The sequence below is a fragment of the Hippichthys cyanospilos genome, chromosome 20 (assembly GCF_059441005.1).
Source record: "Hippichthys cyanospilos isolate Australia breed blue-spotted pipefish chromosome 20, RoL_Hcya_1.0, whole genome shotgun sequence".
In the NCBI taxonomy this organism is placed as follows: Eukaryota; Metazoa; Chordata; class Actinopteri; order Syngnathiformes; family Syngnathidae; genus Hippichthys; species Hippichthys cyanospilos.
This window is the reverse complement of record NC_142388.1, coordinates 11,901,459-11,917,099: the sequence shown is the minus strand read 5'-3', so window position 1 is coordinate 11,917,099 and position 15,641 is coordinate 11,901,459. Positions and strand designations below refer to the sequence as shown.

Sequence of the window (15,641 nt, the reverse complement as noted above, 5' to 3'; positions counted from 1 at the left end):
AAGGATGTATGCAAGCTCTAGCGGCGCCAAATTAGATCTCAATCGGCATAGACAACTGCAACCACACCCAAATGTTTTCTAACAGCGAAACAATTACATTCGCATGTATAAACTAACTACAGCAATATTATTTGAGGAATAATATACAAAATCGTTAATTTGGGATTAATATAGGACTTACCAAGCCCGTTCCACTGGTAGAGGCAGTAAATCTTTCTCGCCCTCCTGTCAGAGATGACATGACAACTTGTTAATATTTAAAAAGATATCCGAACAAAGACTGGGTGTACATCCGCGTGATTTTTCAACATCTCCATTCACGAATGTTGAGAATCTCCCTCCCATATTGATTTTAATGGAAAATGATAAAGAGTAAAAGTGTGGAGGACACTGTCGGAGTCGGATGGATGACGGTGACAGGGTCGGAGATGCAATGAGCGCACCGCCTAACCCTCGTGCATTTCCATGCCGTGTCACTATTCAAAAACTCCTCAGGAGGGCGCTAAAAAACAATGTTTTCAGACATCCAAGCAGCCAGTCGCACTTTGATGACTATTTACCTCATAACATCCACCTGTCCACCCATTTTCGAGAGCCACGCCTTCTCACCAGGATCGCAGGCTTGCTGGCGCATATCCCAGCTCTCTACGGACAGTTGGATACCCCGAACTAGCTGCCAGTTAATAACAGTTCACAAGAGGGACGAACAACCATTCACACACCCAATCACACCTAAGGACAATTTGAGCAGGCAAGTCCAAACCCAGTCCTCGAGGGCCGCCTATCCGGCATGTTTTGGAGGTTTCTGTCCTTCTACCACACCTGATTCAAAAGATCAGTTCATCAGCAAGCTTAGTGGAAGCCTGACAACAAACCTGATCATTTGAATCAGCTGCATTGGATGACTGAAACATCAAAAACATGCAGGCTCGGGGAAAACATGCAAACTCAACACAGGAAGAGCTGCGAGCAGGAATTGAACTCTGAACTGCGAGGCTAAGCTACTAACTACTGCTGCACTGAGCCGCCTACGTCATGACATGAGTTATTGATTCGCATCATTGCATGATTGATATTTGTAGGACTGTCAATAATTGCTTCTTGTTGCTATTGTTTCGTGAGAATGTTGACGGAGTGCTCAAGTGATCCTCAAAATTATAATATACAGCCTTACACAATAAAATCGCATAAAACAACTTTGGATACAATGTTATGGAAAAAAAGAAATGTAAAAACGTATCATCTGTGCGAATTGTTTGTTTGTATGGTATTGCTATGTGGCCAAGTTGTGTACAACAGAATGATTAGCACAATGTCCATTGAACTGAAGTGTGTCTTTAAACTGTTTTATTCTTTACAGGGCTGCAACTAATGATTATTTTAATCATCAGTTCATCCGTTGAATGTTCATTTTATTTTTCTATTGCAAGACACAACATTATATCAAAATGCAATGTTTAATTATGATATGTGTGTTTCTTTTATAAAGTACAATAATTATTTGGGGGCAGCACTGGCCTTCATGAGTGTTTGCATGTTCTCCCCATGCCCATCCGGGCACTCCTTTTTCATGCATGATAGGTAGGCTATATTGGACGCTCCAAATTAGGGTTACACATACCCTGGGATACTTTATGTTGATAGTAATTTTGTGTTCGAGTGCTTATTTATTTTTTAAAAATGTGTATGTTTTTATTTTCCAATAGCTCAAAAGAGGCCATTATATAATTATAAAACGAACTGAAAAAAAATTAGGAACCGCTGACAATCTGTCAATTTGTCAGTGGCGTTGACCATACATTTTAGAGTCTAACAGTTGGATAGACATAATTATAAAAGTGAACGCTTTGAAATATAAACCCAAATTAGTTTTTGGATTGTAGTTGACATGACTCCATCCGACCACTAGATGTCACTGGTGTGTGCATTTTAGAAGGCTTCGAAGTACAGTACAATATTGTCTTTTTCTAAATCAATTTGACAAAGAACTCAAAGGTTTCTCAAAGCTTCACATACCCGTTTATAATTTTGGAGGAGTGAGGCTGGAACGGACAATCATTTCAATTGAGAAAGCCTGTTTGAAATACGAGCGTATGAAGCCAGGAGCTTGATCACTAAATAATCATCGAATCTCAAGGCACCATTGCAATTGTATACAACACTCGTAAAACTAAGTAGCCTATTACCTTTAATATGCTAAGGAAGTGGATGTGGGAATGGCTTATACACTTAATTTGTGATTTAGCGTTTGCAGGTGGTGTGTCGTGTGGCGATAGATGGCCCGGCGCAAAATAAATGCAGCTTCGCCGCGCTTTTGTCATTACGGTAACTACGTCATCCACGCCCCCTCTGCCGTTCACACACTCTAGGCACTACTACTTACTGGTCGCACAGCATTTTGGCGCAGTTTCGCATCAAGCTACACGGGTGGTCTGTTATTTATTATTTTTTTCATTTCAAGTGCATTATATTCGAGAAATCTAAAGTGTTCACGATGAGTTCCATCAACGTCAAAAAGCTGAAAGTAAACGAATTGAAGGACGAGTTGAAAAAGCGTCGTCTCTCCGACAAGGGACTCAAAGCCGAGCTGATGGACCGCCTGCAGGCCGCCTTGGACGAGGAGGCCTTGGCCTCCGAGCAAGCGGCTGCCGAGGAGGAAGAAGAAGAAGAAGAAGATATAGAACAGGCCGCCGAACCGGAGTGCATGGGGGAAGAAGAGGAGGGAGAGGGTCCGGTAGTAGAAAGCATGGAAGCTAACGAGCAGGAAGCCGAGGTAGAAGAGAATGGGGCCGGAGACGTCGGCGTTGTCGTTGATGCTCCCTCTGCTTCGGCCGAGGCCGAGGACGAAGAGATGGGAGACGGGGAAGAGGACGACGAGATGGACCCCATGCTTAAGACAGACGTGGACGACATGGAAAAAATAGAAGACGACGACGATGGTGAGCCGGAGGATCAGGCAGCCGAGGGTGAGTCGCCTGAATTGGTCTGGTGTAGCTTTCTTTTCCTGCTTAAACCCACCGTGACGGAGAGCCGAACGCAGCGTCCATGTTGAACTCGACGGCCGCGTGACCTTAACTAGGCTAAGCGTTAGCTTCAGTGACGCAGTTTCGCTAATGCAAACGGTGGTTAAACTGGCGCAAACATTAACATTTCATATTGCCAAATTTCCACTGTGAATTTAAATTTCAATGAATAGTCGCTACTGCTTAAAACGCGCCTACGAATTTGAATAAGCGAACCTGGTTTGTGAAATAGCTTGTTAGCTCGCTAGCTAGCATATTTTTTCTTTGTTTGGGAGCGATCATTAGTCGTTTGGGCAACTATTAATTTGTCGGCTTACAATACTTTTCCGAATGACCGCTACTTTAGTAGCAGCGTTTTAGCATTCGCACTTTGATGTTTTATTGACTCTCGTACGAAAGGATATTTCTGCAAAAGATTAAAGCTGCCGACTATTTTCGAAACGTGCAGAAAATGATTGTACTATGACGTCCGTTTAGTCCATCCGTGGCTCAATATCCCTGGTGCGACAAGTTGGAACGTTGAAATCGGCATTTTATAGCTCGAAGCCGCCATTTTAATTCTACCTTAGCGATGGAGTAGATGGGGTGTCAGTGCAGTTAGCAGGCTCACCTTTCCTTGCATGGTGCATTACCTCTGAAGTACAGTGTACTTGTCCCACTCTAACTTTATTTTACAACATCTGTAGGATTGTTGTTCTCATTTTAATACAACAAATTGTTTTCCCGGCCCCACCACCTTTGTTCATAAATGTACATTTTTGGACCAGCTTGCATTGTAATTAGACTCTGGTCATTACAGTTGTATTCTTATGTATTCTTGTGTAATAATACGAGGTGTTCCCACTTCTTTAGTTTATGATGGTCGACTTCATGTAACTGACTGAACGGGCTTTGTGGGGCAGAACCCCACTGCCAGTCCGACCTCTCAAAGGAGCACCTCATTATATATCTTTGTTCTATTTTCAAAGGGGATGCGGACAAAGGCACGAATGCTGATCAGAAGAATAAGAAGGGTGTTAAGAGACGCCGGGAGGAACATGGAAGGGGCTACTTTGAATTTATTGAGGAGAACAAATACAGCTGGTAAGGATGGGACAGAGCCAAATGGCCTTCAGCATCCCTGAAGTGCCATCTTAGCTTTATGTATTGGCTTTAAGTGCCAATGCACATATATATCTAGTTAGTCTTTCAAGAACATTTTAAAGGAATAACCACTTTCTCACATGTTTTGTGGGCTATCCCTGGCTGCTCAGAGAACCTTACCATACTTGTATATATACCATGTATTAAATTGCACTGCAATTCTGTAGTGAATCTCTAGTCAGCTTTAAATCTGCTCCTCTTAACACTTAATGTTTTGATAAGCCAATTGTGTCCTCAAGGTGATTCAAGTCTGCTCACAAAGAACCCAGAGGAAAGTAGCAGATGTACACAGGTCATTCAATGGAGGGGAGGGCCAGAATGGGGAGGTAGCTGAGAAATGTGGGAGGAGGCCAGGCACACTGTAAAAGTCTAAACGTCCACGAAGGAACTCGCTCTCGACCGTCCATCGTTTGCCTCGCAATCGTAAATGATCTTCATTATCCCCCCACTCTTTGTATGATGTCGAAATGGTATTTTCTGTGTTCCTGTTGTATAGATCATGTTGTGTGTGGGTATGCGAGAGTGAGAGAGATGTCATGGTTTGAATGTAGATTTTGTGGCTTAATTATTTTTATTTATTTCTTTTAATTATTTGTTTTGCCCCTTCTGTGCTGGTAACATCCTGCATGGTGCACATGGTCCGTACACACATATACTTTTTTCTTGGTCAATTTTCTCATTACTTTAACCTTACTTGGCACAGAATTGGATTGATTTGTTTACTGTATTTGGGCTTCTGATGGAGTTGAGCATTTTTAAACTCAACATTTTGGTCTTGAATGAACAATATTGTACTGGGCCGACATTTGGATCTTGCACGTGGCCTCGTTGGGGCAATTTCCTGTGCCTATCTGGCAGTTTTGTTGACCTCAAGAAGTTTTCCATGGCCCATGCTAGTTTTTCCCAACAATGTTTTAAACAAGCATTTCTTGTTTCCACGTAAACATGATTCTGAGAACCCTCCGTGATTAGGGGTCTGATTTTGTGCTACAGATTTGGTAAGTTACCGTAGCTGAAACTACACACAGTATTCACATACTTTATTCATTTATAGTGGAACCTCCGAATTGTAAAACACAACCCTTCTTAAGTAACCAAAACATTCGTAATTCCTGTTTACCTTATGTACAATAATGCGTGAAGCATTTCTGCTTGAAAGATCAGATGTCACAGCAGTTTCCATTGTCTTTTTGTTTCAAGCAACTGGGGTGTAATCTTCCCCTTAAAAAAATTGAATATGTGGTATCTGAGGGTTGTGTTTGGTGTTGTTAATATTTATTGTTGTTCATTGAATTTTGTCTCCCAACAACATTATGACCAAAATGCTCAATACGGTCCGAATAGAGTCCATGTAAAGGACAACAAGCACCATAAGAAAAAAACAAATGACAAAAAAGCAGCAGACAGCTGCCAAATCTAGACACCATCTTGATAAAAAGAACATTATTTACCATTTGTATAAGTGTTAAACACGCCATGCTTGGAAAAAGATTTTGATGCAAATGCTCATAGCAGCTCTATGCAGACAATGCATGTCTTTCTGCAGATGCTAGTGTCTGATAGTCCAGTTGTTTAATAATCACTGTTTTTTTTGTTAAGTTTTAAGTTGGTAATTCAAATTTTTGATGTTCACTGAACTGAAATCTAATGTGGTTTTGAAGTCCACGCCACCAAGTATTCATGCAGAACACTGTCAATTGTGAACCATTGGACGTTGGAGGTTCCACTGTGACTGCGCAATACATTTTATTTTGTCGAGCCATGTCCCACAGAATGCAACAAAACATTCAACTGAAAGTTATTCAAATTCTTGCATCTCTATGTGTATTCTATGGCTTTTGGGGGCACTGTTGTCTGTCTTACATTTAGATTTCACTGGATGATACAAGGTAAGTGTCTGTCCAGGATCACAACACATAGCACTGCCCGCAAGGGTTTGGAGGCTTGCTAATATATTATTTTCCTCCCACTTCTTTTCAGCAAGTGGTGCCCATGCCTTTCAAATGACATTCATCCAACTGAATGTGTATTATCTGTTTTTTATCCCCACTAGGGCGTCATTTAAGTCGCCCGTGCCCCCCTTGGAAGAAGAGGATGAAGAGTTTGATGACACCAAAGTCTGCCTGGACAACTGTGAGTTGTAATTAAGATGAATGACTAAAATAGTATTTGTTATTGTTACTTTCATCTGACACAATCTATGGAAAAGCCAAATATTCAAAATAAATGTCACTCAAGTGAGTTGCATGTCTGGAAGTTTTCTAGACTGGCTTTATCTTTTAATTCAAGGACAGGTGTCTACCAAGGCGCAATAGGCCTGTCACACACTATCATTTTGCCAGTTGACTAATAACCAACTGTAGTTTAACTTAGCTGGCTAATCGAATCATTTGTGGATCGCACCATAAACCTGTCTGTCTTGAAATGACCATTTTCTTATAGCTGCCTAAGTTTGTTAAGGTACTTTATGTTCAAAGTCGTAATAGACAATTAAAATGTTAGTACATGTCACCTTGCAGCTGGTGCTAGCATTCACTTCCAAATTGAAAGGTTTACTGTGGCCTCAAATGTGTTTGCTGTAAATGTTTATTGCTTTTTTAAATGGAGACAAAAAAATAAAAACTACAGAGCTGCATGAAAGAAATACTTGTAGACATTTTTCGTTCTGCTTGGGCATCAAGCCTTTTTTATGTAGAAGGTAGTGTAATCAGAGGAGTAAAAGTAGAAAAATGTTTTTTTGCTATAGGTTAAATTAAATAAGCGGTTTTGTATTGTAATTTTGCTTTTATTTCATCTTTAGCCGAAACATTTAGGTTTTCTTCATAGATTGCATGATTTAAAAGTAATAACTCGACCTACACAATCAAAATGTGATCAGCCAGCTGCATGCGTTGTCAGAGTTAGCTTAACAGTTTCCAGGTTTTCTTTTGTTAAGTCTGCCCTGAAAATAAATTCCCAGTAATGTCCAGTCATGTTCAGCGGCCCACTACCTGCTTCATTCAACTGGAGTTGCTCAGAGTTTTGTGTTACTTCATTTGTATGGAGTCTACAAACCTGAGTCTGAAGAAGTGGGGATTTTTTTCTGCTAATATAGCAACACATATGCTGAAATCTGATAAGACAACCAAGAATAATAACCCACAAACGACTGTAGTCTACCTGCCAAGTCACACACTATCAAAGGAAGACGAAAGACCGTTTGATTCAAATGCATACAGCTTTTTTTTTTTTTTTAATTCAGACAATTTTAAGTGCCGAGCTTTTGTAGATATTTAGGCCTTCAATGAAAGTCTTGACTGCACGTCGTTGCTATGTTATCTTGCCTTATTGATTGGTCTGTTGAGTTCATCCATTATCTATAGCCGCCTATCCTCCGAAGGGTCACTGGCTGCTGGTGCCTACCCCAGAGGTCTATGGGTAGTAGGTGGGAGACACCCTGAAATGGTTCCAAGTCAATTGCAGGGCACATAGAGGCAAACAATCATTCACACACTCAATCATGCCGAGGGACGTTAGAGTGTCTGATACACCTACCATGCAAGTTTTTGGTATATAGGGGAGGAAGCCAGAGTGCTCAAAGAGGACCCACGCGGGCGGTCAGAACATGCAATCTCCACAACGGAAGGCGGGAGCCAGCTGGAATTTAACTTGTGACTCTGAACTGTGAGACAGACATGCTAACTACTCTTCTGCCGAACCGCCCGGTCTTTTAAGTTAAATTCCTAAAACTATATTTGACTTTTTCACAAAACTGTTTTAGAAAATAAACAATAGTTATTTATTTTTTTTATTTTTTTTTAATATTCACTTTGACTCTAATGCATGATCCAATCATCAAAACCATGAATGTGTTACACCTGTAATAGAAATAGAATTTGAACCAGCCAGGTAAACATGCACACTTTTACATATATACATTTTTCCCCCCCTCTGTAGACAACTGCGACTTGCACTTTAAGGTGTCACGAGACCGCTTCAGTGCTTCGTCGCTCACAATGGAGAGTTTTGCTTACCTCTGGTCTGGAGGCAAGGCCACACATGGGGTGAACAAAGGCAAAGTCTGCTTTGAAGTGAAGGTACGGTCGTTACCATAATGGGCTAACATCCATTTACATTTGTTTATAGAATGAAATTGTTCTTATCTGCCTGACAGATCACGGAAAAGATTCCAGTGAAGCACATTTCTAGTAAGAATATGGAAATCCATGACGTACAAGTCGGCTGGTCATCGTCAGCTTCATCGCTGCTACTCGGTTGGTTCCAACAGTATTTGGTGGCAACGCTGGTTTAGTATTGTCAGACTTGTATTATTTATGTGCCAGCTAAGCTATAATATAGTGCACCTTGTTAAGGCTAATAAGTAACTGCATTGTAAGACGTGTCTTGGTTGTCTTTGTTGTGACTTGTGTGTAATGGAGACTTGATGGCCATTTGAGTTCAGAGTACATTTCCTGACCATGGTCCTTGTAGAGCTTCACAACAGCTTCTCCTTTGTAGCATAGTAAAGTATTTCTTTAAACATCTAGGATTTAACAATTCATGAATCTTTGTTGATTATGTGTTCTACGGTTTTTATTTAGGTGATGGTATCCATTCATTCGCAATCTCTGGGAAGGGCTACAAGACTAGAAACTCTGTAAATGACGACTTTGGCGAAACATTTGATGAGAATGATGTCATCTGCTGCCTTGCTGTAAGATGTCTCTTTGAATAAATGTTTTTTTTAAGTTATTGAATGATTATAATTAATAGGTGCCGTAAAGCAACAACCTGTTCTTAGAGCGTTCGTTTTTGCTTTATTCAGGATTTTGATGGCGACGAGGTTGTCCTGTCCTTTTCCAAGAATGGCGGGGAACCAGTTGAAGCTTTCCGTGTCAGCAAAAACGAGATGAACGAAGAGCATCTTTTCCCTCACGTCATGTGCCACAACTGTGCTGTAGAGTTCAACTTTGGCCAGGTGGAGACCCCTTATTTCCCTGTGCCCTCTGGGTACACCTTCATACAGCAGGTTCCTGCTGACGAGCGCGCCCATGGGCCCCGTGGGCCAGAGACCAAGGCCGACTGTGAGGTAGGCTGCTATAAGCGTTGTTGCGTGCTTATACGGTACGGCACTCTCATGTTGGTGTCTGCTAACTACTACTTCATTGTTATTGTGCTATAATAGATCATAGTGATGGTTGGCCTGCCAGGTGCAGGAAAGACCACATGGGTGAGCAACCATGTCCAGGAGAATCCTGGGAAATATTACATCCTGGGAAGTGACACGATTGTGGAGAAGATGATGGTCAGTTATCTTTGGGCAGACTTTCTATACTTTTTCTGTCACCATAAGAAATGTTGCATTGTTATACATTTTTTTGTTCTTCCTTCTTGAATCCTGTTTTACAGATGAACACCCCCAACCGGCAAGCAAAAGAATATGGTAAACTGCTTACTATTTCCCAACGCGCACCTCTTTTCTTGGGAAAGTTCATTGAGATTGCCGCTCGCAAGAAAAGAAACTACATCTTGGATCACGTAAGTCTGCTTAGCAATGCCTTTTGTGTAGAATGTCGAATAGAAATAATCATTCTTGGCTTGTTCTCTTCATCCAGACAAACTTGTCTGCCCCCGGCCAGAAGAGGAAGATGTGTTTGTTTGCTGGCTTCCAGCGCAAAGCCGTTGTGGTATTCCCTTCCGAGGAGGATTACAAGCAGAGGGTTCAAAAGAAGGCCATGAGTGATGGCAAAGAGGTTCCTGAACACGCTCTTCTCAAGATGAAAGGTGAAGCAGTCGGCAGGAGAACTGTACAGTAGGGTGCCTGGGAATTGATAAACAGCTAGTACTATAAAAAATGTACAATCAATATACTGTACTTAAATTTTTAAGTATCTGTTCTATACTGGACTATTTGTTTATGTGATATTTTACTCTCTACATTCAGAAACCAATATCTGTGCCTTGCTCGTGTGTTAACAGTAGGCATGGGACAATATCAGATTCTCATGGTATGATAACCCTGAGCAAAAATATCATGGTATCACTATTGAAATAACAGCTCTATAAAGTTTATATAATTTTAAAATATTTTTGCTAAACTACAATTTTTCTACTTTATATAAAGTTTTTAAACCAGTGACGGTCGGTGACTTTCACATGTACGCCTTCTGTGATGTCGCTCTTGAATAAATACCCCTTATGCGCACACGTACTCATTACTGGGCTACACGGGCTATTTTCTGGAGCCTTTAAACATCAATAAACCCGCAGAACTATTTGCCAGGGTTCGCTCACGCCCCTGGTAGCCCAGTCAGAAATATGGCCAAGTCGGCACGGGTTAGCTAATAGCTACGCCATGCTTCTAGCCAAAGCCAACACCAAGTAGTTTGCTTGTTGAGCATTGCACCGCCTTCCTGCTGTGAGCATCCACTCATCACGTTCAACGTGAGGCCTCTAGATGGCGATCTTATGACTCGATTTGCTATTACAGCTGGCTATTAAGTTCACATATCCATCTGCGCCGTATTGATGTGAATGCCCTAGCACCTCCAGGAGCAGGCAGATTACATATAGCCTGGTGACACAAGCTGAAATCTAATTGGGTAAAAACTCCCAACTTAAAACTACATCGCTAGAAGGAGCGTAACCAAATGGATATGACACAGAAACAACAGAATATGGAGAATATTTTTATAATAAAAAAATATATACATACTGTATTTAGTAAAAAAAAAAGAATTTAAAATGAAATTGATTGACATTATAGTTATAATTATTATAGTTACTTATAGTTATGATCATGTCAGGTTATGTTAAGCCAGCCGAGAAGGGCATGCTGGCCCTGACTGCCCACCGCTGTTTTAAACATAGTATGTAGTATCGCATTTCTTTCAATAACGAACATTTACTATGCTAAATAAGAATAAGTACTTAAATAAAATCAAAAGCTTCAGTGAGAAACACAGGTTTTGCTCACCAATAAATGTACACAGTTTTTCCCCCAAATATAGGACGCACCCTTAATTTGAGGCTCCAATTCTGTTATTTTCTGTGTTACCGTTAAAAGGACGCACCAACATCATCTGGCGACAATGTAAAAACTTGAACAAGGTAGAATAAATCCTATCTTTATAATTTCATCAAACATTTTTTTAACAGCACTCTTACATGGATGTTTCTAACTACCTCCTCCGTCTCAACAACTTATTTTCTGACACCCCGCAATGCGCGCTTTGTCTTTCTCACTCGTTCGCCCACTCCCATCGCATGCCACACCCAGCTTTCTATTTAGGTACCACATTCGCAACAGAACATATTTTAATATTGAGACGAATGGAAATAAAGTATTTAAAATCAGCATACAAACATTAAAATAACTAATAGCTCATGAAGGTGAAGTGCCGCAAGCTCATCGGCAGACGTTTTTCGAATGCCTAGGGTTGGGGGGAAAAAAAGGTGTGGCTGGCTTGAGCACAGTATTTATTTATTTGTTGAAAGCATCCTCTGTGTCGGAAATATCCCTTCTTGAAATGCGTGCAAAAATCACCTCTCACACTTTGCAGAACATCCTTGCTGCACGCCAAATAAATTGGTGGAAATGTCTGCATGCGAGAGATTTGAATAAATCATTTTATCTTTACCTTATTAAATTTCTATAGGGTTCAAGAGACACCATCTCACTCAACCAGCTTATGTTTGCACTCCCGATGGGGACGAGTTAAAACAAATCAATGCATTGCATCTTGTTGAAGCCACGAGCCTATGGATTTCAAAAATAAAAAAGTTTTTGTGACAAGTAGACTTTGCAATGAGAACATGTTTTGACACTTCAGTCAGGCAAAAAAAATGTTTTGCTGTTTTTGTGAAATGTCATTTAAATGTTAGTAAAAATACTTGTTGAAGTACATTTTAAAATATGAAGGTTTTTGGAGGGGTGGGGACAATACTTATAAAACAGTAAAGATATGAATTACTAACAGAACATGTTTTATATTGTAACAGAGAAAAATGGTGTGTTTTTGAAAATTGTTTGAAACTGCCTGGCCCATGAATCAATTGAGCAGCATTCTGTCATTTTACTTGAGAATAGCATGGGCGTACTTTTGTCCCTCGTGGAATTGTTACATTGTGTTTGCTACCTACTGCTTAGCATGTTTCTGTGTTTTTCTGCCACAGGATTCTATTCTCTGCCCGAGGAGGGCGAGAGCTTCAACGAGGTGGTCTTTGCTGAGCTGCCAAAGGAAGACGCTGCCAAAATTTTAGAAACGTACAAAGAGGAAAGTAAAAGTGCCCTGCCTGCCGAGAAGAAGCCCAACCAGGGAAGCACCACACCCAAGCGTGGCGGCGGTGGGTCCCGCGGCGGCGGTCGCGGAGGCAAGAATCAGTTTGGCCGCAGTGGCGGGCCTGCACAAAGGGGCGGCGGCGGTCGTGCTGGCTTCCAGAACCGAGGCAACTTCAGAGGAGGTGGGAGACATGTTTGATACTTGTTGCTGCATTCACACCGAATGTGAACACTGCGAAAAAGCGGGTGTGTTTTTTGTTGCAGTCGATGTAGTTTGCGCAACATGGGAACGTCAATGAACCTGCAGAACTATTTGCCAGGGTTCGCTCACGCCCCTGGTAGCCCAGTCAGAAATACGGCCCAGTCGGCACAGCTAATAACTACGCCATGCCTCTGGCCAAAGCCAACACCGCGTAGTTTGCTTGTTGAGCATTGCGCATCACTATTGAAATATTGCTCCTGAAGCTGTGTCATCAGTAGGTAAATGACAAGTTAGTGTAAAGCGCTTTTGAGTACCCACGGTCAAAAAGCGCTATATAAGTGAAAGTCCATTTACCATTTACTCGCCTGGCTTGTAGAATGGCAAAAGGGGAACTTGGGATAACTGCTATCTATTGTATGTGCAGCATTTACTTACTTTTTCATCAGTTGTTGAGCTGTAACTGCCAAGATGGCAATAGTGCAGGATTAACCCCTTAGGGAAATTGTGACCCAACTAGGGCATTTTGATGTGCTTTATCAAAGGAAAAGCAAACAACAACAAAAAACAAGGGGGCTAAAATATTGCATAGATTGTCAAAACATGACAACTTTAGATATGCTGACGTCCTAAATGCTTGCAAGCGAGAGGTCAGGGGGTACACCCTATAGGTGTCAAATTTAGCACGTCGGGAATGCAAATAAGGAGAAAAAAAATAGAATTAGGTGCTGTAGGAGAAAACATTGGCTCTACTACATCCTAATGAACAAGCTAAGCCGGCAGTAAACACCCTGTGACCGAAAGATTTTTCGCAATGTTTGGTGTGAATGTAGCATTAGGTCGTTGCAAAAGCGTCGCGCGTTCCTCCATTTGACCTTTTCTTTCCTGGCAGCCCCTAACCCACGCGGCGGGTTCTCCCGCCCCCCTCGCGGCTACATGCCACCCCCTGCTTACAGGGGTGGCTACCCCAGCCGCGGTAGCTACAACCGCATGCCGAGCGTGGGCGGTTCCCCCAGAGGTGGACCCATGAGGGGTCACATGGGCCCCAGGGGAGGACACATGAATAGAGGCGGCCCAATGAATAGAGGGAACATGAGCAGAGGCGGCGGCATGTCTCGCGGCGGAAACAGAGGACATCACAACCAGGTTGGAGGCCGTTCCTTAGCTGGATCTCGTCAGCGTTCACGAGCGCCTGTTCACCATGTTGCTTTGCAGTTTCAGCAGCGAGGCGGCGGACGGGGCAACTTTGGCAACAAGAACGGCAATTTCAACAGGAACTCCGGCGCGTTCGGCAACAGGAACGGCATGGACAAGGCCCAAGCCTTCAACCAGAGCTGGCAACAAGGGGTCAGTGGTTTTCTTTAGTTTGGGGTTTGCCTCGGTACCACTTGTGCCTAAACAAAGTCTCTTTGTGCAGTTCTGGAATCAGAAGCCATGGAACCAGCACTATCAGCCCGGCTATTACTAAGACATTTGTTGGAAACCACTCCTGCCACGGACCATTTTCCCTCCTTCATGAATATCAACACTTTTCATCAAAATTTGCTTTTAAGAATCTAAACGGGCAATGTGATCAACATTCCGCTCTAGATGGAAGAGCATCGAAGATCTGGAGATTCTACAATTCTTTTTTTTTTTTTTTTAAATCTTGTGTTGTATATTTTGTTTTTGGTTTGCACCACTTTTAAAAAAAAAAAAAACATGCTTTTAAAAATGTTTGTGATATCAAGAACCAGAAACCTTTCCAGGGATGTGCATTGTATGTATTTTTTTGTTTGCTTTATTTTTATTCATAATTGTAAATATTTGTTTTGCATAGTTGAAGTTTTCGTTCTCATTGTGGCGTCAATAAAATCTTGTTTGCGTTTATTGTGCAGTTAACGCACAGCCACAAATAAATTCCAACGGGTTTCAGTCTTTTGTTCTCTCATCCCAAACTGTAAACACATTTCAAGAACTCCAATAAACACAATTTTGCTTGTTTCCCTCCTGGTTTATAATTGACATTTAAAGGCGTAAAAGATATTTGAAAGGCTCATTTCGAGAGCCCACGTTGGGCTTAAGCAATCTTGCCTATTGTCATGTGCACTAAATGTTTTCGAACGAATATTGGAAGGGATTTGACTCTAAGCTGCAAATTTATTGGAAGAGTTTCATGGCAGGGCAGCATTTGATAACCGGCCCACAAGTATGTTTTCATTTTGGCTGTCAAATTGAGCGTCTATTGATCTAAAGTGCCGTCATTTAAAATCTTGACTGCTTGTATTAGCAGGTTTACGGTATTGCAGTCAGCTGCTTGAGGGATCAGTTTACGCATCTTAACCAGCTAACAAGGGCTATACAACATGTTCGTCGCAAAATCTATAAATGAGCCAGTTTGTTCATTTCTCCATTGCCTGGAAATAAGCCTGCTTCCTTCCTGTTTGAATGTGCCTGCCACCAGATTTTCAAACAAACACGTATGTAAATACTGTTAAAGGAATGCTTTGTTGTGATAATGTTAGTTTGCCCTGCTACTGCAGTTACACTGTTTAAATGTCATTTTATTGTTTTAATAAATTTGCGGAATTTAGATGTCGACGTTTTTATTGTTTTGCATGCTGCAGCTTGTTGTTTGTAAACTTTTTTTTTAATTTGTGCCAACTGCACTTCTTTCCAGTATCAGAATTTATAGCAAAAGCTAAACACGATAGAACTCGGTTTGCTTTCAGCTTTGACAAAAAAATAACATCACACCTGATGGGAGTAGGTTTTTTTTCTGAGTGTATTCTGTCACCAAAATTGTACCTTGCCAGTGTCGCCAATTTTGCCAACGAAGTGTTCCAATACTGCCCACAGCCTCTAGAGGGCGGATTTGCATGTCAATATGTAAGTAAAAGTAAATTTAATTTTTCACTTTGGAATGAAAGCCAAAACAAATCTAAAATGTTGGATATTGATCAAACAACAATCCAAAACTGAAAGCAAATACAAAAGTTGAATTTTAATTTTGAAAACACATAAAATGCACGTTTCT

At 41.3% G+C, this 15,641-nt stretch overlaps 1 protein-coding gene across 1 annotated transcript; it reads left to right on the top strand.

Annotated features, from left to right (window-relative positions):
* The first annotated feature begins 2,357 nt into the window (after nucleotides 1–2,357).
* Nucleotides 2,358–14,608, top strand: hnrnpub (heterogeneous nuclear ribonucleoprotein Ub). The gene is made up of 14 exons (XM_088403186.1): nucleotides 2,358–2,966; nucleotides 3,992–4,106; nucleotides 6,220–6,299; nucleotides 8,103–8,242; nucleotides 8,320–8,419; nucleotides 8,747–8,859; nucleotides 8,971–9,234; nucleotides 9,331–9,450; nucleotides 9,555–9,683; nucleotides 9,761–9,929; nucleotides 12,321–12,608; nucleotides 13,518–13,771; nucleotides 13,841–13,972; nucleotides 14,043–14,608. Exons 1-14 carry the CDS (start codon nucleotides 2,495–2,497, stop codon nucleotides 14,091–14,093), a joined length of 2,427 nt encoding a protein of 808 aa, XP_088259312.1. The 5' UTR covers nucleotides 2,358–2,494; the 3' UTR covers nucleotides 14,094–14,608.
* Nucleotides 14,609–15,641: the final 1,033 nt, after the last annotated feature.